The following is a 22,824-nucleotide window of genomic DNA, read 5'->3' as shown; positions in this document are numbered from 1 at the left end:
TTAAGCACCCCTGGGTTCAATCCCCAATGGGGGAAAAAAAAAGCACTTTGTACAGGTGAGGGCTGTAGCTCAGTAGTAATGTACACACTGAGCATGAGTAAGGGTCTTGGTTCAATCTCAGGCATCAACAAACAAACAAAATCACTTTGTACAGGTTTCTCACTGGTGAAATTAAATGTTTTAATTAGCATTCATCCCCTATTTATTAAAAGCTAAGAGACATGATGATTATGTTTCATTATCTGGGTATTTGCTATTAAATTAGCTCAGAGCAGAAAAGGCTATATATAATATTACCAGAAGAATATCCCAAAGTGATAAAAACTATTAGATTTTTTTTCCGTTATTTTTACTTTAGTCATGAAAATACTTTTAACTGAAAATACTGAAATTGGTCATGAAGTTGTGTTGTTAGTATTTTTTTGAAATAAGAACAGCTGTCATTCAAGGAGTTGTTAATTCAGAATCTTTAAGATTTGGATGTGACCCATGGAGCTCTGTGAAGGCTGAAATTACTCTGGACTTTTCTCTGTGGAGAAGTGAGATCCTAAGTTTCTCAGCCACCCTCTTTTTGTCTTGGACATGTTTACTTTAAGTGAGAAATTTCAGCCTGAATTCAGCTTGAATTTGACCTTTACCCTCAGTAATATGCAAGTTCATTTGTTTTAGAGGTCTACTCACACACTTGTTAGCAGGAAAAAGCATTTTTTTTTTTTTGGTATGTTAGAACTAGCTGAGCTCAGAGGATAGTGCCTGTTGACTGAGACTTAGACTAACTGGCCTTAGCCTCAGAGGAGACTAAGCTGGAGGTGTGAGTGACATCCCAGGGAGTGGTGGCTATTGTGTCCAAGTGATCAAAGCACGTCAAGATACTGCAGATGTTAACTGGTGTGCATGGATATTTACATTGACAAATACAATTGTTGTTTCTGTTATAAAGTATGGAAAATAAAAAGCCAGGTATTATAAGTTTGGGGGTTAGGGGGCATAGCTTAGTGGTAGAGTGCTTATATGTACAGGGCTCTGGGTTCAGTCCCCAGCACTGCAAAAAAAGACATTATAAATTCCATATAAGTTCTTTGGCGACTCTATTTCTTACCCCATTCCTCTTTCTAGAGGTAACTTCTCTCCTAAACTTGGTATTTATTGTTGTCAGGCATATTTTTATATTTTAACACAAAGGTATGTGTCTCCAAAAAGTAATATAATAATGAGAGTGGTGTGTATGTATATACTCACTACATCAATTAGCATAACTCATGGCATATATAATCATAAAACAACTTATTTATTTATTTGGGTTGGGGGCCAAATCCAGGGCCTCAAGCATATTAGGCAACTGCTCTATACTGAGCTATAACCCTAGCCCCCTTATTTTTGTCCTTTTGCATTTATTTTTTGAGGATAGTTCTTCTCCTGCTTCTGGATAAAAACTGATTACTCTTGTCATTCCTTGGTTCAAGAGAAAAGTTCATAATCTAAGTACCAGAGCATGGTATAAACTGATTCAGTAATTAAAATGTCCAACTTTATGTTATCATCCAAACCTCTCCTGGGAAATGGTGCCATTTGGGGCCTTGGCACTGGCCTCTATTGGCAGATTGGACACTCAGCAGTGGCAGTAGCCAGATCAGCCACAATGATGAAATCCATGTTGCTGAGCCAGACATAACCATCCATTCTTGCGGCCATGATCATTCTACGTGGTTCCACCAAGCCAGCATCAGGGAGTCTAGGAAGAAGTCAACTCACATCCAAAGGACTTTCCATTTCCTCAGTGAGAGCGTCTCTGCAGTGGGCATTTGCATGGTATATGAGTTTCTTCACACTCTGTGCCCATTCCTAGAGGTCCACATACATAGGGTTCTTCTCCTTCTCTTCCTCCTCTTTACCAGCCTCCATTTTTCTTTTTCTAGGTCCCTAAGCAACTGTCCACCTAGTAGCAACTTTCATGCATCAGTTTCCATGTTCAGGTTTCTTGCTGAGGCCTCACTGAGGCTAATCCCTATTGAAGCTATAGGAGAAGGTAGTCAGGTTGATACAGTCTACAGGATTAGTCTTTTAGAATAAAAGAACAGAGGAGAAAGGACCTAGAAACAGAAGATGATCATACTACCACACAAGCTTGGTCTGCATTGAGGTCTCTATTTTGTTCCATTTTCTTTGAGTTTATCCTTATACCAATGCTATGCCATCTCAATCACTACTTCATAACATGTCTTGCTAGTTGTAGGGAATGTCTCACCATTTCTAGACTCATAATGTCAGATAGATACCATAAAAATCCCTATTGGGATTTTTACTGCCAGCCAAATAAGATTTGCCCCACCTTCCTTGTGCTAGGGATACAACCCAGGACTTGAAGCATGCTAAGTAAGCATTCTACCACTAAGCTACACCCCCCAGCTCAATTTTTAAGTTCTTGATGAAGCTTGTCTGTTAAATGAACTGATCAGACTAAATTCTACCTTGTGAGATTAAATGTCTTCCTTATATCTCAGAGATTCTTTTATTTTCTGTTGCAATGAGTTAATATGCAGCTGCATATTTTTCTAACACATTTCCTGTATAGAAAACTTGGGCTCACTTCCAAATTTACATTGTACTTGGGAATAAAAAAGCACGTTTCCTCAGAATTCTTTAGTCTCGATAAAGGGTCTGATTATTTTAAAGTTACAGGTCTCATTTGCAAGGGGTTAGTAAAGTTTCTACTGTAAATATATATGGCTACTCTTAGGGTTTCTGGTTACTTAAAAAATGTTTCCTATCGTAAAGCAGCCTATCCACATAATCAGATAATCTTTCCTGCAATATTAAGAATGCCCCAACATGTAAGCTGGCCTTTCCTTTCTTATTAACTGAAGCACTCATTTTAAAATTTAGATACTGTCCTAGTCTGTTTATCCTTAGAACATTTTAACACTGGGAAATGAGAGTGTGAAAGTGCTCAAGCCAGCAAAAACACATCCTTTTATAAGCACAACGGTATTAATCCATTCAGAGTGCAGAGCCCCTCGTCACCTCTCATCAGGCCCCACCTCCCACCACTGTTGCATGAGGGTTTAAATCTCCAACACATGCTTTTGCAGGGACACATTCAAACCATGGCACTAATATTTACATTAATGTTGCTTTTCAAGCACATAATTAAGCTTCTACAAAAGTAGGAAATGTACTAAATAAAAACACTGGTACATAGATGTGGAAAAGTTATGCACATCAATCTTTTAATTGGAAAGAGTTTACACCTATGTTTTCGATCTTTGTATCCCACAGAACCTGAGCTTCTAAGGTTATATTCCTTGCCATTTGATTGCTTCCAAGAGTAAACGCCAAAACATTTTGAATACAAATTATGCTCATTTTCTGGTAATAAACTGGTCTGTGAAAATATGAGGTAGGAGTACATATGAACAAGAACAAGGAAAACATACCTAGCAATAGAGGATTAAGTCCCTGTACTCTCTTTAAAAAAAAAAATGTGAATTTGTCAATTTATGAATTTGAACATTAAAAATTTCACTATCAAGAAAAAAGGGACAGTACACAATTATCACTATCTTTTAAAGTTTAAGCAGTTAAATTATCACTATCATTAGTTCAGATACTATTAATAAAACAAAGTCTGTGGCAAACATCAGTAGTTCCAACTACTTGGCAGGCTGAGGCAGGGGGATTACTTGAGCCAGGTCAGGGTCAGCCTGGAGAGGATAGCAAAATCCTGTTTCTAAAAATAAAAAACAAAACCCCAGAAAATTCCATTAGCATAAATAAACTTGTTTTAACTTGATAATCGTGCTTAACTAAAATCTTTGGTAGTGCCTGATTTACAAAATTAATTCTGCAAGATGGAGGCTTAAAAACTTGATAGGCATTCAATTCCTATAGGACTTCATGGTTTTAGGCAGAATTTCACAGAATGTCACATCTGCATATGGATGGGCTACTTCAGGATAGGAAAACATTTTAAGTAACCATAAACCCTAGGGGTAGCCATATTGACAATAGAAAATTCATTAACCCCTGCCAATGAGAGGTATAAATTTAAAATAATCAGATCCTTTGCAGAGACTCTTGAGTTACCCCAAAAAGGGTTATGAATCTCCTAATGTAATTGTATCCACTCATTTTGGAGCAGCCTGCACTTAGATTGCACTCCTAAAGTATCCTAAGAATCCTAGAAGTTACATAGTCTAGAACCTGCATTTTGGCATTCCTAACAAAGATGTTAATTAGGTGTTTGCTATGCTCTACACATTTCCAAGTTTACACTATTGGACATTAATTGACTACTTGTGTTACTATTTGTTTCACTGGATAGGAAAGAAGTTGAACATTTTATGTAGGAAAATAAGGTCACAAATGAATAGACTAGCTTATAAACTGTTATTCTCTACAAATCTACATCATTTAAAAAAAAAAAAACTGGCGTCATCAGATGATCTAAGACAGTAACAATAATTGTGACCATTTTCCTAATGAACCATTCCAGTCTCTTCGTATACTTTTTAAAACTCTTGGGAACTATTCCTTGACTTTTATCAACACTACTGTATCTGCTCTAAAAACATGTAAACAAGTCAAAGGTGTGACCTACTGATATTCATTTATGGTACGTGCAGGGACACTTGTAATTCCAGTGACAGGGGAGCCAAGGCAGGAGGATTGCAAGTTTGAGGCCAGGCTACGCAACTTAGTGGGACCCTGCCTCAAAATAAAAATAGTGTAGCTCAGTGGAACAGTGACTCCAGGTTCAATCCCCCTAATCAAACAACAAAACAAAAAACTAATCTACATTGTAACCAGTGATTCAATCTTTCTGCCAAATTTAATGCCATGTCATTTACCACTTTATCAAATCACACCAAATATGACACAGAGACAATTTGTTTAAGAAAAGTTTTACTAATGTGTTAATATTTCAGCAAAGTTATTGCAATGGGTTTAAAAGGCAGACACACTATAAGAGGCTATAAAGTAACAAAGTTTTATACAATTAAAATATTACACAGACCTATGGGATTTATTGAATAATACCACATCCAGAAAAGAAATTACATCTGAAAGGTTAAATCCAGTATTAGCACCTACAATATCTCTGAAAGTAAATCTTTTAACTGCTTCGTTCTCTCCTAATATATTTCTTAACTTTTTCCCAAAAACAGTGCTCTCAAACCCAGAAAAGAATGAGGAGCATAAGAAACCCAAACACTAGGAACATACAGACAAAAGAAGAGCTAGAAGTACTGATTCAGACTTAAGAGTTTAACTTGGAAGTCACTTAACTTATCTGAAACCAATTATAAGATTTCTGTGCACTGAATACTGTAAGAGGCTGTATGAGGAATCTATAAATCATAAAGTTGCCAGTAGGGTAAAAATTAGCAATATACAGTATTATGCCTATCAAATTTTTTTCTCATAAGTTATATTTATAACAAAACTATAATTAAAATATTTACTATACTTGCTTATTACACATTCAGGGACACAGCAGGGACATATGTGTTTGATGGTTTAGCATCCACTTTATTGTGCTTACTTATTTGTGTAATGAACAAGCAACACATACCACATCTTTCCAACATTCAAGGTAATGCAATAATAACATAAAAGGCTCCAAATAAAATAACTGGAAATTGCATTCAATACTGCTTTAATTAGATATAACTGCTATAGTAAAACAAATAACATTATACAGTATTTTTTCAATGAGTTTCGGTTTGAAAACTGAACAACAGAAATCAATCTCAAGATTTGAATCATGGCAAAACTGGCAGTTCTTTGAAATCTGGGAAATGCATCAGCATAACCACAGACACAGTCTATCCCTCACCTGGAAAAAAGCCATTTATTAATTTGGGGGAATAAGACTGAACATTTACTAATATAAACTCCTTGAAGTCTAAAGCCACCTGGAAAATTGGCCCAAGGAATGAATAGATTTCATGGTACTGGTGGCAAGTAAGAAATAAATAAAACTTGCATTGGGCTGACCAATTGCATATTTTATAATCACTTTGAATAAAAAAATGTGAAATGCTTCATTGTGTTTTCTCAGAAACGAATCAAAAGATTACAGAATCCTACACAATTTAAAGACACAAAGTGGATGCTGAGCGACTAGAGGTCACTCCAGGTGTGGAATTTTAGAAAGTTAGTCCTTGGAGTAAATGGCACCACCGTGGCTCTGGCAGCAGATACAAAGGAATGATGCTCTGGAGAGGAGGTAGGGACACTCTGTGATCAGCCAGTGGGTAGATGAGGGTCCCAGCTGGATGTGGGATCTATAATCAGAGGAGAAAAATAAAAGTTTTAGAAAGGGGTACTAAAAATCACCTCTAACCATCTCTCTAACATCAACTGATATGAACTTATTCTATATGGGCTATATTCCACCAAGCAAGGGTTCCAACTGATAGAATACTGACATCTGTATGACTTGTCTAAATCAGAATGCAGCTTAACAGTCTAGAAATTAAACCTATATAATCAGATCTCTGGCCAATCATGCCATGATCAGCACAGGGTCAGCTGCTGATCACTGAGGGTGCTTGATTGCTATCTACTAGCTGTTTAATCTTTAAGCAACTTCAGTTCTCCGTGCCTCAGTTTCCTCACTTGAAAAACAGGGAAAACAATATCCACCTTGGAGAGTTGTGATGATTAATCATTTACAATGGCTGTTTAACTGTAAATTAATTACAATTGATTGATTAATCATGGCTGGCACACAGTGCCAACAAATGTTAGCTATTTTTATTATCACTAATTTGTGATATAATAATCATTAATTTTTTTAAATAAAGACAACACTCTTAATCCAGAGAGAAAACACTTATCAGTGTATCTACTAATAGAGATACATGATATTAAAAAAAATCAAAGAGCAACATGATTTTGTTTAAAGCTCTTCTATAAAATGAAGACCATGGTTGATGTATTCTTTTGTTAAATTTAATTCGCATGTAATACTTCAATATGCAGACAACTTGCACACTTAAGAAAAACTGTAGAACTAAATAAATTATTCTTCTAATTTTCTCTCTAAGATCTCAGCCCACACCAGATCCTGGACTAAGAATAGCTCTGTACACTAAATTGTATTGAACAAAAATATTTGCATTCATGAAACTATCCAGAAGTTTCTAATGTAAATCTTCCCCATTTCAAAATTTCACAGTTGTTTGAATATTGATAGATTAGCCTCTGGTGTGTAATTGCTTAAAACCCCGCACCACCTCAGAAAAACATCCTATTAAGCAATAATAGCTGCAAAATGAGTCATGTCAAATGGGTTGTGCCAAGTCAATGCAGCTGCAATTGATAAAACAAACTTATTCAAATAGCACATAACACAAACCACACAGAAAGTTCCTACTTGATTGTTTGAGAAATAACATTTTGAAAAATAACAGTTTAAAAATTGTACACAAGAAAGTCTATGGACAAGTAACATTATGTGTTCCAAAACAAAGCCTTTTTAAAGGAATAAAACATATGGCAGAGAATGTCATCACTTAAATCTCTGGTTTTTCAAGGGTTCAGGTGACACATTAGTGCTCAAAGAAGGCAGCTCTGGAATGTTGGATGATTTGTAGAATTCAATAAACGGAACAGGAGCAGGAAAAAATGAACTTTTAAAATGGCTGTTGAAAAAGGAAAGAGAAGAAAGGGACACACATCTAGAATACTCTGATAAACTCTTTCCTTTCTGTATTTTCCTACTGCTGCAAATACTGCAAAAGAAGCGTGGTGTACAAAACTGGCCTTTTATGGCTAGTCATACTCGGATTCATATTCTAAATACTTGTTCACTATGGGATCTTGATAATTTAATACATTTGGTACCTCAGTTTGCTCATCTGTAAAATGGGGGAAACATTTTACAGGGTTTTGGGGTAATTTAGAAGGACCATTGGTACAATACCTGGTACACAGTGGGTGTGATGTAAGTGGGAACTATTATTGTTGCCTTAGAAAAGAATATGTAGCTGGGCGTGGTGGTGCATGCCTGTCATACCAGCAGCTTGGGAGGCTGAGGCAGAAGGATCAAAGCCAGCCTTAGCAATGGTGAGGCACTAACCAACTCAGTGAGACCCTGTCTCTAAATAAAATACAAAATAGGGCTAGGGAATGTGGCTCAGTGGTCAAGTGCCCCTGAGTTCAATCCCTGGTATGTCCCCCCTCTCCAATGCATTTATTCTGAGTCTGTGCTGCCTGTGAATGAGCAATAAATATCTGCAAGCCAATTAGAAAAGTGTAGCAGCAGAATACTTCTGTAGAGAGTGCACATAACTGAAATTGACAATGGTTAACTATTATCTACTGTCCCTTAGAAGGCCAACCAAATGTAGTTATGGGCTCAACATGATTCTGCCTATAAATTCTAACTAGTATTAACTAATTTGTTTCTTACTTATTATAAAGGGCATTATCTGGATATAAAAGAACATTAACATTTTAAACAGGAATCAATTTTACCTACTAGGTCAAGTTTTTTAGGCAGGGCTCTGAAGCCACTTAAATATAATAAAAGAAATATTCAGAATCTTACCACTTCTCTCTGAAATAAATATTTCTTTCCTTATTAAAACCGTTTGTCACATATGCAGGCAAATCTCTGAACTGATTCATATACAAAAAATCCAACACTTAAGTGTTTAGGATAGTTCAAAATGTTAAAACAAAACAAGACAAAGAATCCTTACTCTAAAAACAAAAAAACAAAACTAACCTAGAGACAATATGGGGAAAAAATTAAATTCTATTACTAAATTTATCTTGAATTATTTTAAAAATCAAGTTGCTTGGGTGATCAGCTTAAGCTAATACAATAAATATAACATTATTTAACTGCATAATTCAATGATTTATTTACTATGCAGGTAGGAAAAGTCATGTATAAATTTTCAAAAGCTGTATATAAACCATATTACTTCATATTTACCTTTAATTTTATGGTTTATCTTCCACTGCTCATGCCTCTGTCTTCATAAATGGTAATTTCAATCTAAACAGCATGGCTGTTAAGAAAACACACTATAGAATGCAACATACAAAAGGGGACTGACTATGGCAACATGTATATGGTTTGCAGAGATTTGCTACTTTGTTAAACCTGCTTTCTCCACTTTGCTGAAAATTCTAACACTAATGATTTATTTACAAAAAAAAATATGAAAAGAGTGCTTTATTTGTAGAATTAGGAAATTCTTAACTGAGAATTCATGGAGGTAATGAATTCAGTGGTTCAAAATTGCCTTGAAATTATATGAAAACCTTTTCTTGAGAGAGGGTTCATGACCCCTAAAAGTTTAAAAATCACTGCTGCAGAGTATAAATAAAACTGCTGAAATTATTATCAGCTGGAAGGCCTAGGATTTTGTGACCTAGGTTTTTTAGGAAATTATTTACTCATTACTTCAGTTATCAAGCTAAATTAGTTTTTGTAATTTTATTTACCAAATTCACTTAGCGATTTTCAAAGCTTACTGCTTCTAAAAATATGCACAGTGTGTCAAAGGTAATGAAATTATACATCTGGCATCTGTAATTGATTTCAACTAGTCAGATGACCCCATGGAACTGCAATTCATTTGGATGACAAGTCTCACCACACATTATGAGTTTATACATTTCAAAGGGGCTTTAGGTTCAGAGTTTCTGCAGCTGAAATACATTACTCATACAACTCCCATTATTACTCCAAGATGCCCTCAGAACCACCAAGAAAGATGGTAACCAGAATACTAAACAATCCAGAGACCTGTACAATGCAAAAGACATGCTTTTAGAAAAAATGCTGGAGACAGCATGCTTACAGCAGATATGCAATTCACATAGAAACTTCCTAAGGCAAATACAAAAGATAGGAATTAAACTGTCTCTGGCCAACACACAATGGTCCCATCAATTTTTTTTTTTTTTTAAATATTTAGACCTTATGATGTGGACTAAAAAAAAGATACAACTCGAAGTCCTCTCTCAATAGGGTCTGTCAGGAGGAGACCTTGGGGAGCATATATCTTCTCATTCTGTTCTTGAATATACTTGGAGACTTTCTTCAGAACCTGGCAGAAAGAGACACCGCAGCTTTTTACAAATTTCAGCAGATTTCCCTTGTAGCATAAGCTAGATCTCAAAATATTCAGACAGTGGAATTAGTTTACAAGGGAAGTCAAATGGATATTGTAAGGCAGAATACAGAGCTCTGATTAATCGGCTCACATCAGTTGCATTCAATTTATAGCACAGGGTGATAAGACTGTTCAAGTCAAAAGTATCTTCCATGCAGTGTAAATGCAAATGTATACAAAAGCACGATGAGAACCAATTTCCTTCCTTCTTACCTCCCTGTCACCTCAATCATGGATATACAGAAATAAGCTGACAATTACATACGCAATGGCTTGTTATGCTTCTCTCATTACTCAGTAAGTGTCAGGTAATGCGACCTTTTCTAAAATCAAGGACAGTTCCTGGCCTTCTCTTTCAACATTTCCAAATGTTTTCCTCTTTGTGCATTTTCGTAATGGTACAAAGTTGGCTTATAACTAAAGGGAACCCAGTCATTTTAGAAAAGGAAAGTTTATTTCCTTTTAGAGCATGCAGACATTAGCTGTCATGGAGTTTCTGATTGTGACAGTCGTGCATTTCCATGTTTGCATGTAGTGTTATTCTGCAGTTTACTCTTGTTTCCCAGGCAGGAACCTCAATTTATAAGTTTAGTATTAAGCTTGTAAAAGTCAAGGCAAATACAGACAAAAACCAGATAGAATAAAAAGGAACTTCTGGAATAGCCACATCTCTAGCTTTAGTAATGGCAATTCTGAGACAGATAAGCTAGAAGAAAATAAATCTTAATAGCTTTATCCAAAATCAAAGAATTACATGTTTTATTTCAGGCTCAAAGTTATTCATAACCCTTTTCTGGCTCTAATGTTCAAAGAGACTTTGATTCAGCTCTTTAAATTACTATATATTTTCTTAAATTCACACTATCAGTAAATGATAAAGTCAGAAACGTGACTGCAGCACAAAGGGAAAAAGAACTATATAAAAATAAAGTTTAAAGTTAAGCAATATTTTAAGGATGGGGGTATGTGTATCAGGCCAAACTAACAAATTCAGATGTTATAATTTAGATGCTGTGGTATAAATTTATTTAGAATTTAAAATTATACGGTTGTACAAAGAATTTCCTTACTGAAGAAAGATGTAGTTTTTTCAAGTTATATCTTTGTGGACAGTACAATCTCAAGTTTTCTCTTTTAAAAAAGTATAGAATTATTGACAGAGCAGTCTGCATTATTCTTTAATTAAAAATACTATTTCTAAAGAAAGATTTTTTTCACTTAATTACCTGAAGCAATGCATATATCACTCCCATTTTCAGCTTTCAAAGAATCTGAGCTGTGCTTGGTCATTATGAGACACCCCCCCCCCCCCCAAAAAAAAAGAAGGCAAGCTTCAGGTACTATCTGTGTATCAGAGTTGTCAATCATCCTAAAATAATGAACAGAAGGAAGTATCCCATAAAGGTGTCCAACTCAGGACTCTTAATCTTCTCTTCAATTTCCTTCTGAGCTCAAATGCCAGAATCAGAAACTAGAGACTCAGTCTCTCTTTGCCTCTGTCCATTAATACTGGAGGGGACACTCAGAAAAAGGTTTGCATGGCTGGTTTTGAAGAAAGGATTCCTTCAGAACAGCTTTCCTTTTCTTTTAGGGTTACAGGTTACTAGTAAGGAAATAGCATTCCTTTATTTAATTCAAGCATAACTTTGTTGGGCAAGATTTTTATTTAAACTCTAGTAACATAGTAACATTCATGTGCATATAGGTTCAGTTCAGAAAGAAAACAATTAGTCTTCTTTTTGTATAAACTCCAAATCCTTTTATGCTACTTTGGTGAAGGCAATTCTGTCCCAAACAAGATGCTTTTAAACTTTTAAGGCCCCTTAGAAACAGAAAATTAATAATATTGGCAGCACAAAGCACAATTCTCACCCCAAGAAACCTTACATTGACATGTTATTATTTTGGTAAATCAATGTCAAAATAAACCATAATATTTAAAAAAATTATCTATTATTCTCAGACCTTTGACACGATTTGTATATTTACAAAATGAAACATGGTCAAACCTCTGGAAGGTTTCCCTAGAAATATTAAACTGAAGATGGTCCAATAGACCTTCAAGAAAAAACTGCCTGAGTGAGGCTTGGTGTGAGCATATACAGAAAATACCCAAGTGTCTGTCTTTCTAACTAATCTTTTTAGATTTCAGTACACAGTAAAAAGAGATGCTTTCTAGTTGATAAACAAGGCGGACAGTTACTGAGAGGAGAACCTTCCACAAGCTCATTTGTTCCCTAATTATCATGGATAGCAACAATAGAGAAACAACACTGAAGTCTTTATCTTCATTTTAAATCAATAAATGGCATAGTATGGGAAACAAAATGCATGAATTGTTCTAGCAAGTTTTAAAAAGCCTATTTACAAATTCAAAAAATTTAACCCACATGACAAAAGTGTAAGCATCATTATATTTGCCTAACTTTAGACTAGAAACTTGAGTATTTAAAACAAAAGACACTGATGACTCAACCCTGTCTTTCATAAATAAAATCACAGAAATTCCTAGGGGACAGTCTGGGAAGGGAGAGGATGATTATTCTTACTTTTTCTCTTTTTTTAAAGATTATTAAAGACAAAAAGACATATTTTATAAGTTTCCTTTTAAAAGTTTAGGTATGCAGCTGGCAGTGGTAGCATATGTTTGTTACCCCAACAATTTAGGAGACTGAGGTAGGACCACCACAAGTTCCAGTCCAGATTTGGCAATTTAGAACCTGTCTCAAAATAAAAAAGGGGCTGAGGATGAACTCCAGTAGTAAAGCACTCCTATGTTCAATCTCCAGTATTGCCTCCCACCTGCCCAAACAAACAAACAGACCCAAAAAACCAGAAAAGAAAAACAAAGTATAGGTACATGCTGGGGGTGTAGCTTAGTGGTAAAGCACTAGCCTAGTGAGGCCCTGAGTTCCACCATCAGCTCCCCTCATCAAAAGATAAAAGTACAGGTACACTATATTATAATCATTAGTTACTAACTTTGCAAGATCTGGTTATTTGTATCTAATTCCTAGGAAAAAATATCATTTATTTGAAAAGTTTGATCATGCCTTAAGTCTTGGTTTCTTGATTAATTTTATTTGGTTTTGACTTGCTTTATAAAAAGAAATCTTGATTAGGGCTGGGGTTGTGGCTCGATGGGAGAGTGCTTGCCTAGCATGTGTAAGGCACTGGGTTTGATCCTCAGCACCACATAAAATAAATAAATAAAGCAAAAGTATCGGGTCCATCTATAACTAAAAAAAAAAAAAAAAAGGTCTTGATTAGATCTATAAACTAGTACTTCATATATTGTCTGTAAATCTAAGTTAAAACATACTGGGATCAGTTTCCATTTATATTTGATATTGAGAAGAATCATCTTTTAACGTTATCAAATGGATTTTAATTGAGAGCTAAGTATTTTAGCATCCAAACTAGCAGATGGCTAAACAGTATTATTTATGCTTAGAGTAAAAACACATTTGTGAGTTCACAAATATCCCATCAAACTTATATAGACATGAACTTCATTTTAAAAATGATCTCAAGAAAACACCGCTTACTAAGTATTTCCTGAATGTGAGGCAACATATAATTCCAACATACAATTTACAGTTGAGAGAACTCGGAAAGATGAATGTGTTCAGGATCCCTTTAACTAGTATGACTTGGCTGGCACCCAATTATTAATTTCTTTCCACAACTGATGTCAGCAGAAAGTATCTAATATCTATTTCAGCAAATATACATGAACAAATTAATTAAAATTTTATAAACAAATTAATTAAATTTGTTAATTAAAATTTTATAAACAAATTTAAATGGTGTAGAGAAATAGTCTTAATATGCCACTAAACACAAAACACCCAAGAGGATGTATTTCTATCTTAATTGGCAATATCATGTACTTCTCTTTAAATGACCATTCTAGAATGACAAAATTTTTTTCCCCTTATGCACTGAGGATTGAACCCAGGACTGCTCTACCACTGAGCTATATCCTGAGTCCTTTTTATTTTGAGACAGGGTCTCACTAAGTTGCCCAGGCTGACCTTGAACTTGCGATCCTCCTGCCTCCCATCTCCAAAACTGCTGGGATTACAAGCATGCATCACCATGCTAGCTGGATGACCATATTTTTTATCCATTTGTGTTTAGCACACCTTCCTCTCTTATATGGAGCTCTTCTCTGAGGGTCTTGGTTCTACTATTAACATATCCCTTGAGGTGATCACTCCCTTTCATCTACACTATTGTGTGTAGTACTTCTGTGTGGACTTTTGTGGAGCTTCCTAAACTTTTTCCCAGAGCGAAAAGATCTCTTTGAAATGAAAATCTGACCATATTACTCTCTTGTTTAAAACTTCCAAGTAACTTCTGGATGCACCACAAATAAAAGCTATACTTCTTTACAAGAACAACATACTCTTGTGTGATGCCACTCCTGTGTACCTTTCCAAATCCATCTGAGGCATTCTCTGAACCCTCTTCTTGTGCCATACTATCTTCTTTCAGTTCCTGGAACATATTAAGCTCCCTGGGCCTTTGCATATACTCATCTCTCTGCCAGAATGGTATCAGGATTTTTATCCTTCAGAGAGCAGCTTAAATGTCATCACCTTGAGGTCTTTTCTGACCATAAATAGGTTCCTATTATATCATAGGTCAGTTTATTTCCTTCAAGGCACTTATTCATTTTATAATTTTGTTAGTTTTACTTCTTTACTTGTTAGTATCAGTTTGTTACCATGAAGTTATCAACTCCACAAGGTCAGCAATCATGTTTGTCTTGTTCAATTATTTCCCTGGTATCTTGCTTAGCATGTTACTTAACACACAGTAGACTTTCAACAGATATTTATTGAATGAATGAATCCCCTGACCTTTCATTCACCAAATTAAATTATTAAAGAAGAGATACAAAACAAAACAAAACAGATTGCAAGCTGATACTAATCCTGGGTAACTTTAAAAACAGGAATAAATGTTAGCTGCTTCTGAATGTGATATGCAGGATACAAGCTGCTAACTTAGGTATTTAAATATACCTTTTATATAAGATAGGATTGTAGTTAAGACTAAGAGAGTACAGTGTTAGGCATTAAGAGGGATATTTATTGGTGAAGGTATTATTTGACCTCAACAATAATACATAGTTGAAGGGCAGATAAGACGTGAACATAAATCATTATATTCCAAGTAAAGCACACGTCACCTAGAATAGAAATCAAATGGTGTAGGAATACAGAGGAAAAGAAAAAAATTCAGATTAGAAGAGTAAGGAGAAGTTTGATGAAGTGGGAAATAAGGAATGAGTGGTATCTGAATACGGGAAGAATGTCATTCTAGATGGATGAAAACTATGGAAAGTTTTCATCCATCAAAAAAAAGTCACTTTTGTGACTGATGAGCATCAAGTTTAGATGATGAAGAAAGTGAAAGGGGTAGAAGACACAGGTGGCGTGGTAAGCTGGAGGTCAGCTCAAGGGGTGCTTGAACCTGACCCAGTAGCAGTAACTGGGAAGTTAGAAAAGATCTCTTACTTAGCAGCAGTGGTAGGAAGTAAGGCTGTTTTATAAAGACAGTAGCAGATAGGCTGGAAAAGTAAAAGAAGGGAAGAAATCAGATGGGTCAGGAGACTAATTCAATACAAGAGAGATAATAGGGGCACAAATTAGTATAAAGACAGATGAAGTGAATTAATAAACAGGAAAATGAAAGACATTTTGGTCTTTGACAACTAATTATTTTTCTCTTTTTCATCTCTTATACCTAAAAATGGTAGTGAAAAGACAGTGGTACTATTGAACAAAATAAAGAGATTGGAGTTTTGACTTTTGGACACCTAAAGGTGAGAAGCCAGCAACTCTGGATTCAGCAGTTATTTGGTAAGAAAAGACAAGAACTCAGGTGGCAGGATAAAACTGAAGACAGAAATCTGGGGAAATAAAGCAAAATGATCCTCAAAAAGATGGGACAGAATGAGAATATATAGATTCTCCACATTCATCTTAAAAGAATCAACTGTCATGTTGATTCCCAGTGGACACACCAATTCTGCTCTGTTTCTGAAACACTCAGGACTCATTCCTATATGCTCTGGATAAAGGAGCAACATTATAACTTGAATTATCACCTAGATGCCCCTATTAACTTTATGGCAATTTTCACTATGGAAACACAAATGTATAATAAATGTACTTTCTTTACGATTTCAAGAGATTTAGAGACAACAAATGTGGCTTTACCTTCTCATAATGAGTTTCCATACATAAGAAAATGGTATATGCTGTTAAACAAGCCAAACAGCCTTCAAGATACGATTGGCCCCCAAGCTTCTCTGCTTCTGCATAAAGGTTATTTAGAGTTCGAACTGTCTCTTCAAACTGCTGCCTATCAATCTGTAGGGAAGAAAGAATTTAAAAGTAAGTTTTGGAAAAAAACCCAGCAACTCATTAATGCTTTCTATGACTCATTTATATTGATATTTTGCAATTTTAAAGTCAGCAAATACTCATCATTATACAAAATACATGTATGAAGATGTGAATTTGGTGTCAACATACCTTATATATAATCAGAGATATGATAAATTATTGTATAATGATGTATTAAGAATTGTAATGCAAAAAAAATAAATAAAGTCAGCAAATAATTTTTTTGGTGATTCGATCTGGATTGTTACTGAAACCGATTGGGGACTGTTTAATTTTATCCTTCTTATGAACACTGGATGTCTTCAGGCTAGTAGTTCTTTATTCTTTATAACAAATTTCAAATAACTAAATTACATAATCTATTCTTTTCTTCATTCACTTGTATTCACATTGATTGAGCACCTCCTTTCAGATCCTATGACCAGCCTTAGACAAAGATGAATAAGACACTGTTTCATTTCTCAAGAGTTTAGTTCTGTAAAACATAAAAACTCCATAAACTAGACATCATAGTAAAGGCATACACAAGGCACAGTGGGGTCATAAAAGGAAGAAGTTCCCTTTATTTGGGAGGTAATCTTAAATTGAGTATCTAAACATTAGAAATTACTAGGAAAATGAAAGGTTATTTTAAGTAGGGTGATTAAAAGCTACAAAGTTCTATATTCTGCTTTCCCTGTCTGCCATCTTTTAAAGTAACTATTTTATTACTAAAAGCTCACAATGGAACAAAATAACAACTTTTCACACCAAGTCACTCCTATTACCTCTTTCTATTCAACGACATTGTTGCTATAAGTTTACACTAATAGTCATGCCCTGTGATGTTTCACTCAATGAGACCACATATGTGACAGTGGCCACATAGATTATATCAGCCAGCAATGTGGCAGCCCTTAGTGTGTGTGACTACACTCCATGATGATCAAAAGGGAGGACATCACCTAATGATGCATTTACGTGTTCTTGTTCATGTTGTTATTGTTAAATGGCACACAACTGTACCACTCTAACATCTACTTTTTCACTCTATCTGCTTTTACTTTATTCTTCCAATATCACTTTACTTTCTTCTTCTAATGGTGCTTTATAGAATTTGAATCTCAATACTTGACCCTAGGACTTTTAAGACCCATTGTAAGAGTATTTTATCTAATACTGTCATTCTTGGTAACAAATTACAATTTACCTGTCTTCACTTTAGGCCTTCTCTCACATAATGCCTCCATAATTCATAAAACTTATAATTACTTACTTATGAATTCCCTTTTATGAAGTTTTCCTTTCAATTGAAACAGATTCAGAAAGATATCTAAGAACCTCAAAGTATGTACGAGACAAAATAATCCCAGTAACAATTTTTGATCTGCTTACAATGTTATGATTTGGTAAATTCCTTTGAATTATTTCTCCATATACATTATAATTCAAAATCATGGGATCTAGCCTTATTTCTTTCAGGTTTGCATTCTTGAGATTTCATGCTTTACATGTTGGGGGCAAAATCATAGGCCAGGTAGGAAAAACAAATAAGCAAAAAAACCAAAGTGAAAACTGTTTTAGAAAAAGATTAACAGAAGAAGAAAAAAAAGTTTTTGATGGGTTTATGGTGTGGTTCTGTGGTAGAGCACATGCTCAGCATTTGCGAGGCCCTGTTCAATCTCTAATACACAAAAAAAACTTTTGAAAGTTTATTTTTAAAAAGCACAAAAGGCAACCATAAAGGCATACAACATAATGGTAGTTTACTACATCATGTTTAGGTTGACAGGCTGCATATGACAGTGGTCCCATGTTGTTATAATTGAGCTGAAAATTTACTATCACCTAGTGACACACAGAAAGTAGTAGGGGAATACATCCTTCACGTCTGTGGTAGTACTGGTGTCAACAACCAACCATGTTGCCAGTCATAGAGAAAGTAGTTATGTATTCAATTATGAATAGTACATAAAACTCCCCATGATGATAATAAGTGAATATGTTACTGGTTTATGTATATTCTGTGCTATTCTTTATTCCTACTTATAAGTTTACTATAAAACAATATGTCAGCAGCAGCCTCATACATTTCAGATTTGTGTAAGTTTATTCTATGATGTTTGTACAACAAAAAAGTTGCCTAATGATGTATTTGTCAGAATGTATCCTTATTGTTAAGTGACACAACTGTCCTTAAAATGCAAGAGCTCAAAATAACAAATTAAGGCATTTTTTCCCTACTACCTTTAGGCCCTAAGAAGACAGCTCTCTGTACTCCTGTCACTCTCTGAACACTGATACAGGAATTAAAATTTGGCGATTATATATAAAGTTGAAGCAAAATACAAATTTGGACCATTAGACACTGAAACCCAGAATGGAAATGGAAATCAGACTCTTTCCCAGAATTTTTTTGTTCTTATTGAATTGCATGGTGCTAAAGCTTAGAGTGATCACAAATCCAAGGTGGCAAATCCAAGGTAATATCTACACACCAAATGTAGACATATTTTAAAAGGTATGCAGGGGAATTACAGCCACAATTATAGTCCACTCATTTTTCTTCTACCCAGACTAACGGTGACTAAGATATCTCTGCATTTTGGCTGAAATGAGACTAAAGCTTCCTTTAAAGAACTATCTGGCATAAAGTTGTTATTTTGTTGAAATATTGTACCTATACTTAATCCAAATTTGAGTAGACTATGCTTTAGTATATTTATATTTGCAAATTTCCAGGAAAAAACAAAACAAAACTGTCTAGCAACAAAGCACTTAAGCGTCAAAAGCATTCTAACAAGTGGTGGAGAGGTAGTCTTGTTAATGGAACTTATCTAAACTCTCAAATTAAAGTACACAAATGTGTGCTTTTTAAAAAATGCATAGAAGTAACATAAAACATTTGTATGTTAGTTTCTTCTTCTATTAAATTGCCTAGTGGGATATTCTCACATAAGGAAAATCAGACCCAGTGGCAGAGCAATCAGTGACATTTCTAGGGTAGTAGAGAAACATAGAGAGAAACCTTTCAGTTTCCCATCAAAGTGAGGAAGATTTAAACCTGTAATTTAAATTTAATCTTGGCATAGGAAAAAAAAACTAAAGCTTTCCTAAGTGGTTGAAAATATAAGGTAGTATTTTAACCCAAACATTTAAAAAGACAAAAAAAAAATTAAAAAGGACAACTGAATAGCAACATATAATATTCCAAACAGTATTTAGTACCACAAGCCTGTTCTGGGCTATATGAAGTCAAAGAAGTAAAATAACTCCAGAATTCAGCAACACAATTTCCTGTAATAATCAGTTGAAGTATTATGATTACATTTTGCTTCTGTACTCCACTATAAAAAAAGGCTCTACCATACTCAGTGGAAGGCTTCTGCATAAATGTATTTGTCTCAACTATGAGCTGGAAGTTTGACTTTTAAACATACAAAGGAATCTTGCAATATGCAAATGTGTACAGAAAAAAGTTTACATTGCTTTGAATGTATTTAAATTATGTAAGTCATAGTTTCTAAAAGAAGCTTAAAAATATTTGATCCATTTTATGTCAGTATTCACATGTAGAACATGTTAACTGTAAAGTACTTTAAAAATCTAGTTCTAAACTTGCTCAACTTCTACCTCTTCAAACTACTGTTGAAATGTCCACTTACTGTCATGCCAAGTTAACTCAACATCGACAACAAAATGTAGCATTTGAATAGCATTTCACAAACAAGCGAAACTACAAACCATCTTTTTAAGGCATGCTTGATATATTTAATTTACTGTTAAAGAAGCATCTTTGGGTCCCTAACCTACTGGTAGTTATAAATCAAGCTGAAGGAAACTATAAATGATCATTGTTATAAATGATCATGTCAATCAGGTAGAGCAACACACCTTGGTCAAAAAATCTGATTATTTTTGATGTTTGGGATTTGAACCCAGGGCCTCAGGAGTGCTGAGAATATGCTCTAGCACTAAGCTACAATCCTAGCCTGCAAGTTGGCTTTAAATGGCTGCTGTAGGTCTCTCTCTAGTAAGCACTTACCTCACCCTCTTAGTCTATGACCAGCATTTCCAATCCTCACACCCACATCATACCTAATTACCTCTCAGTCCCTCTCCCTGGATACCATAGAGGAAAGAACCACAAAACTTGCTCCCAGCTAACCAGAAACTGACCTGAATAGGAAACAGAGCTGGAGACTAAAAGAACTGTCCTTTGGTTGGGTGAACACATGGGAGTACAAGAAAACACACACCTTCACCCACTCCATTTAACTTTTTCAGAAAGATAAAATTGAGGGGATGGGTAAATCTGAAGGAAGATGAAACAAATCTCATTCTTTCATTTTTGTCTTATATGCTGATGAAAATTTTGATATGCAAGCCAAACAGGTAGCTACCAGTGATCATAACTGGGAGTGACGAGCTTAAGGCCCTGTTCTGAAATATTTTCCTGTCCAAGCCCATGTCATGCTCTACGTTTTTCAGGTTCCAAGAAGGCCTGTCTGCCTTGCCTGGCACAACACTCAACAAACCTTTTTAGCTGAGCAGTTTGACCAGCACAGTGACCACAAATGCCAGTCATGAGGAAGATGATGCTTTCTTTGCGAGGAAAGGTAGGAGGATATAGCTCACAACCAGCTGAGTGAGATGACTGATCATCACTCTTGTCAATAACCAGGAGGTGGGGATGACTGACAGAAGGGTACAACGACTGGTGGATACAGACTTCCCACACTGGGCATCATAAAGTTCTATAAGATCATCACACCTAGGGGCTTGGTCTTATTTTTCCTTCTCCAAACATCAGATCTTGCTGCCTTCAAATATCTTTAGCCACGGCCCCCTTCTGGGTCTGCCTCTCCCCCAGAACCAAGAGACAGACCGGATATCTTGCCCATTCTCCCTCTCTGCTCCGAATCTCGTGCCGTGATACCCTCCCTCGCCCCAGAGCAGGTGCAGGGAGATACGATGCGTACCCGGTTCTCCAGCTCCGCGGGGAACTTGGTCTGGAACTGGCAGCGTGTACCACTGCTGTAGTCTCGTTGAATGAATACCTTCCCGGACACCGGCGCCTGCTGCGGCCTCATGGCGAGGACAGGACCGGCCGCGCTGCGAGTTCGGGGAGTGGGGGAGGGGGCACTATGGGTCAGATCCCCGGCCTGGACCCGGGACTCTGGCCCGCCTGCCCTTCGGACCCACCCACCACCCAAAGAAGCCCAAGGCCTCCCCCTCTCCGCTCCCCTTCACCCATGCTGTCGCAGCGCGCTTTCAGCTACCGCCCCTGCCCAAGCCCCGCGCCCCCCACATCCCGGTTCGGCCCGGGAATCACCAACCCGCCTCTCCTGCCCTCCAGCTGCTGTCGCGCCGCCTTCGCCGTCACTTACGTTCTGACGCAAAAACCTCCTTTCCCCGCCCCTCAGTTCGGCCTCCTACCTTAAGTCTTTGACTCCTCCGGTCGTAAAGCGACCCTGCCGAGGCTGCGCGCTGCGGTGCCGGGTGGAAGAAGGCGCGCCGGGGGCGGGACCATGCCGACCCCGCCTCCTGCTAAGGAGGGCGGAGTCCTTCCGGAAGGAAAGGGCTACAGAACTGGGCGAAGCGGGCGGGGCAGCTGTGGAGACTGAAGCCCACAGCCGAGGCTGGGGTTTGAGACTCGGAATTTCCCATTGTGTCATTTCCCCGTTGGTTGTGGCGAGGTGATTTCTGATCACTGATTGTAAGTGCGTTATTTTCATTCTTGATTGGACATCGCAGCTTCCGCGTGGGTTACGTCACCCAGTTTAAACACAAAAACCAAACAAAACATCCTCCCTCAAACGCAAAACAAACTGCTCACACATATTAGAAACAGAAATCAGACTACTGGGAGTGCATTTGACTCCCCGATAAATTCCTGAAACAAGAGTTCGACGGAGGACAAAGAATCTGCCTGAGCTACATTCTCAAACATCCATCTTCCAGCTCTTCCCTGGGGTGTTGTCTTTCTTAACCCCAAAGATTTGCATCCAGTACCACAGCCTACACCCCTCACGTGACCTCAGCAGACAAGCAGTTCTGGGCCCATGGCCCTGCCCTCACTTAAAGTCTCTTTGCAAGGCCTCCAGAGAAACCCCACTTACCCTTGTCTGGTGCTTCTTGGCTAGTAATGTTGTTAACTCCACTATCTGATCCTCTCTTTTACATATTAAACATTTTTTTCTTATTGTATTTTAAAAAGAGCTTAATGAAGACATAAAGGGCATACAATAAACCACGCATATATAAAGTGGGAAAGTTGAAAA

General features: G+C 36.5%; 1 protein-coding gene across 5 annotated transcripts; it reads right to left on the bottom strand.

Annotated features, from left to right (window-relative positions):
* Positions 1 to 4,885: 4,885 nt before the first annotated feature.
* Golga7 (golgin A7) lies at positions 4,886 to 22,125 on the bottom strand. 5 transcript variants are annotated; one of them, XM_015506234.2, is made up of 6 exons: positions 21,980 to 22,112; positions 21,523 to 21,655; positions 16,373 to 16,525; positions 9,972 to 10,073; positions 8,951 to 9,018; positions 4,886 to 6,287 (listed from the first exon to the last, which is right to left on the bottom strand). In XM_015506234.2, the coding sequence occupies exons 2-5, from the start codon at positions 21,631 to 21,633 to the stop codon at positions 8,980 to 8,982; spliced, it is 405 nt and encodes a 134-aa protein (XP_015361720.1). In that variant the 5' UTR covers positions 21,634 to 21,655; positions 21,980 to 22,112; the 3' UTR covers positions 4,886 to 6,287; positions 8,951 to 8,979. The 5 variants fall into 5 exon arrangements, with proteins under 5 accessions (XP_015361720.1, XP_015361719.1, XP_015361721.1 ...); XM_015506233.2 differs by having other exon boundaries at positions 8,951 to 9,013; positions 21,980 to 22,104; XM_015506235.2 differs by lacking the exon at positions 21,980 to 22,112 and adding an exon at positions 21,880 to 21,973 and having other exon boundaries at positions 8,951 to 9,013.
* Between the last annotated feature and the right edge of the window lie 699 nt (positions 22,126 to 22,824).

Source organism: Marmota marmota, unplaced genomic scaffold (assembly GCF_001458135.2).
Source record: "Marmota marmota marmota unplaced genomic scaffold, marMar, whole genome shotgun sequence".
NCBI classification, from domain to species: Eukaryota; Metazoa; Chordata; class Mammalia; order Rodentia; family Sciuridae; genus Marmota; species Marmota marmota.
The sequence above is the reverse complement of the archived record's forward strand: the minus strand, read 5'-3'. Positions and strand labels throughout refer to the sequence as shown.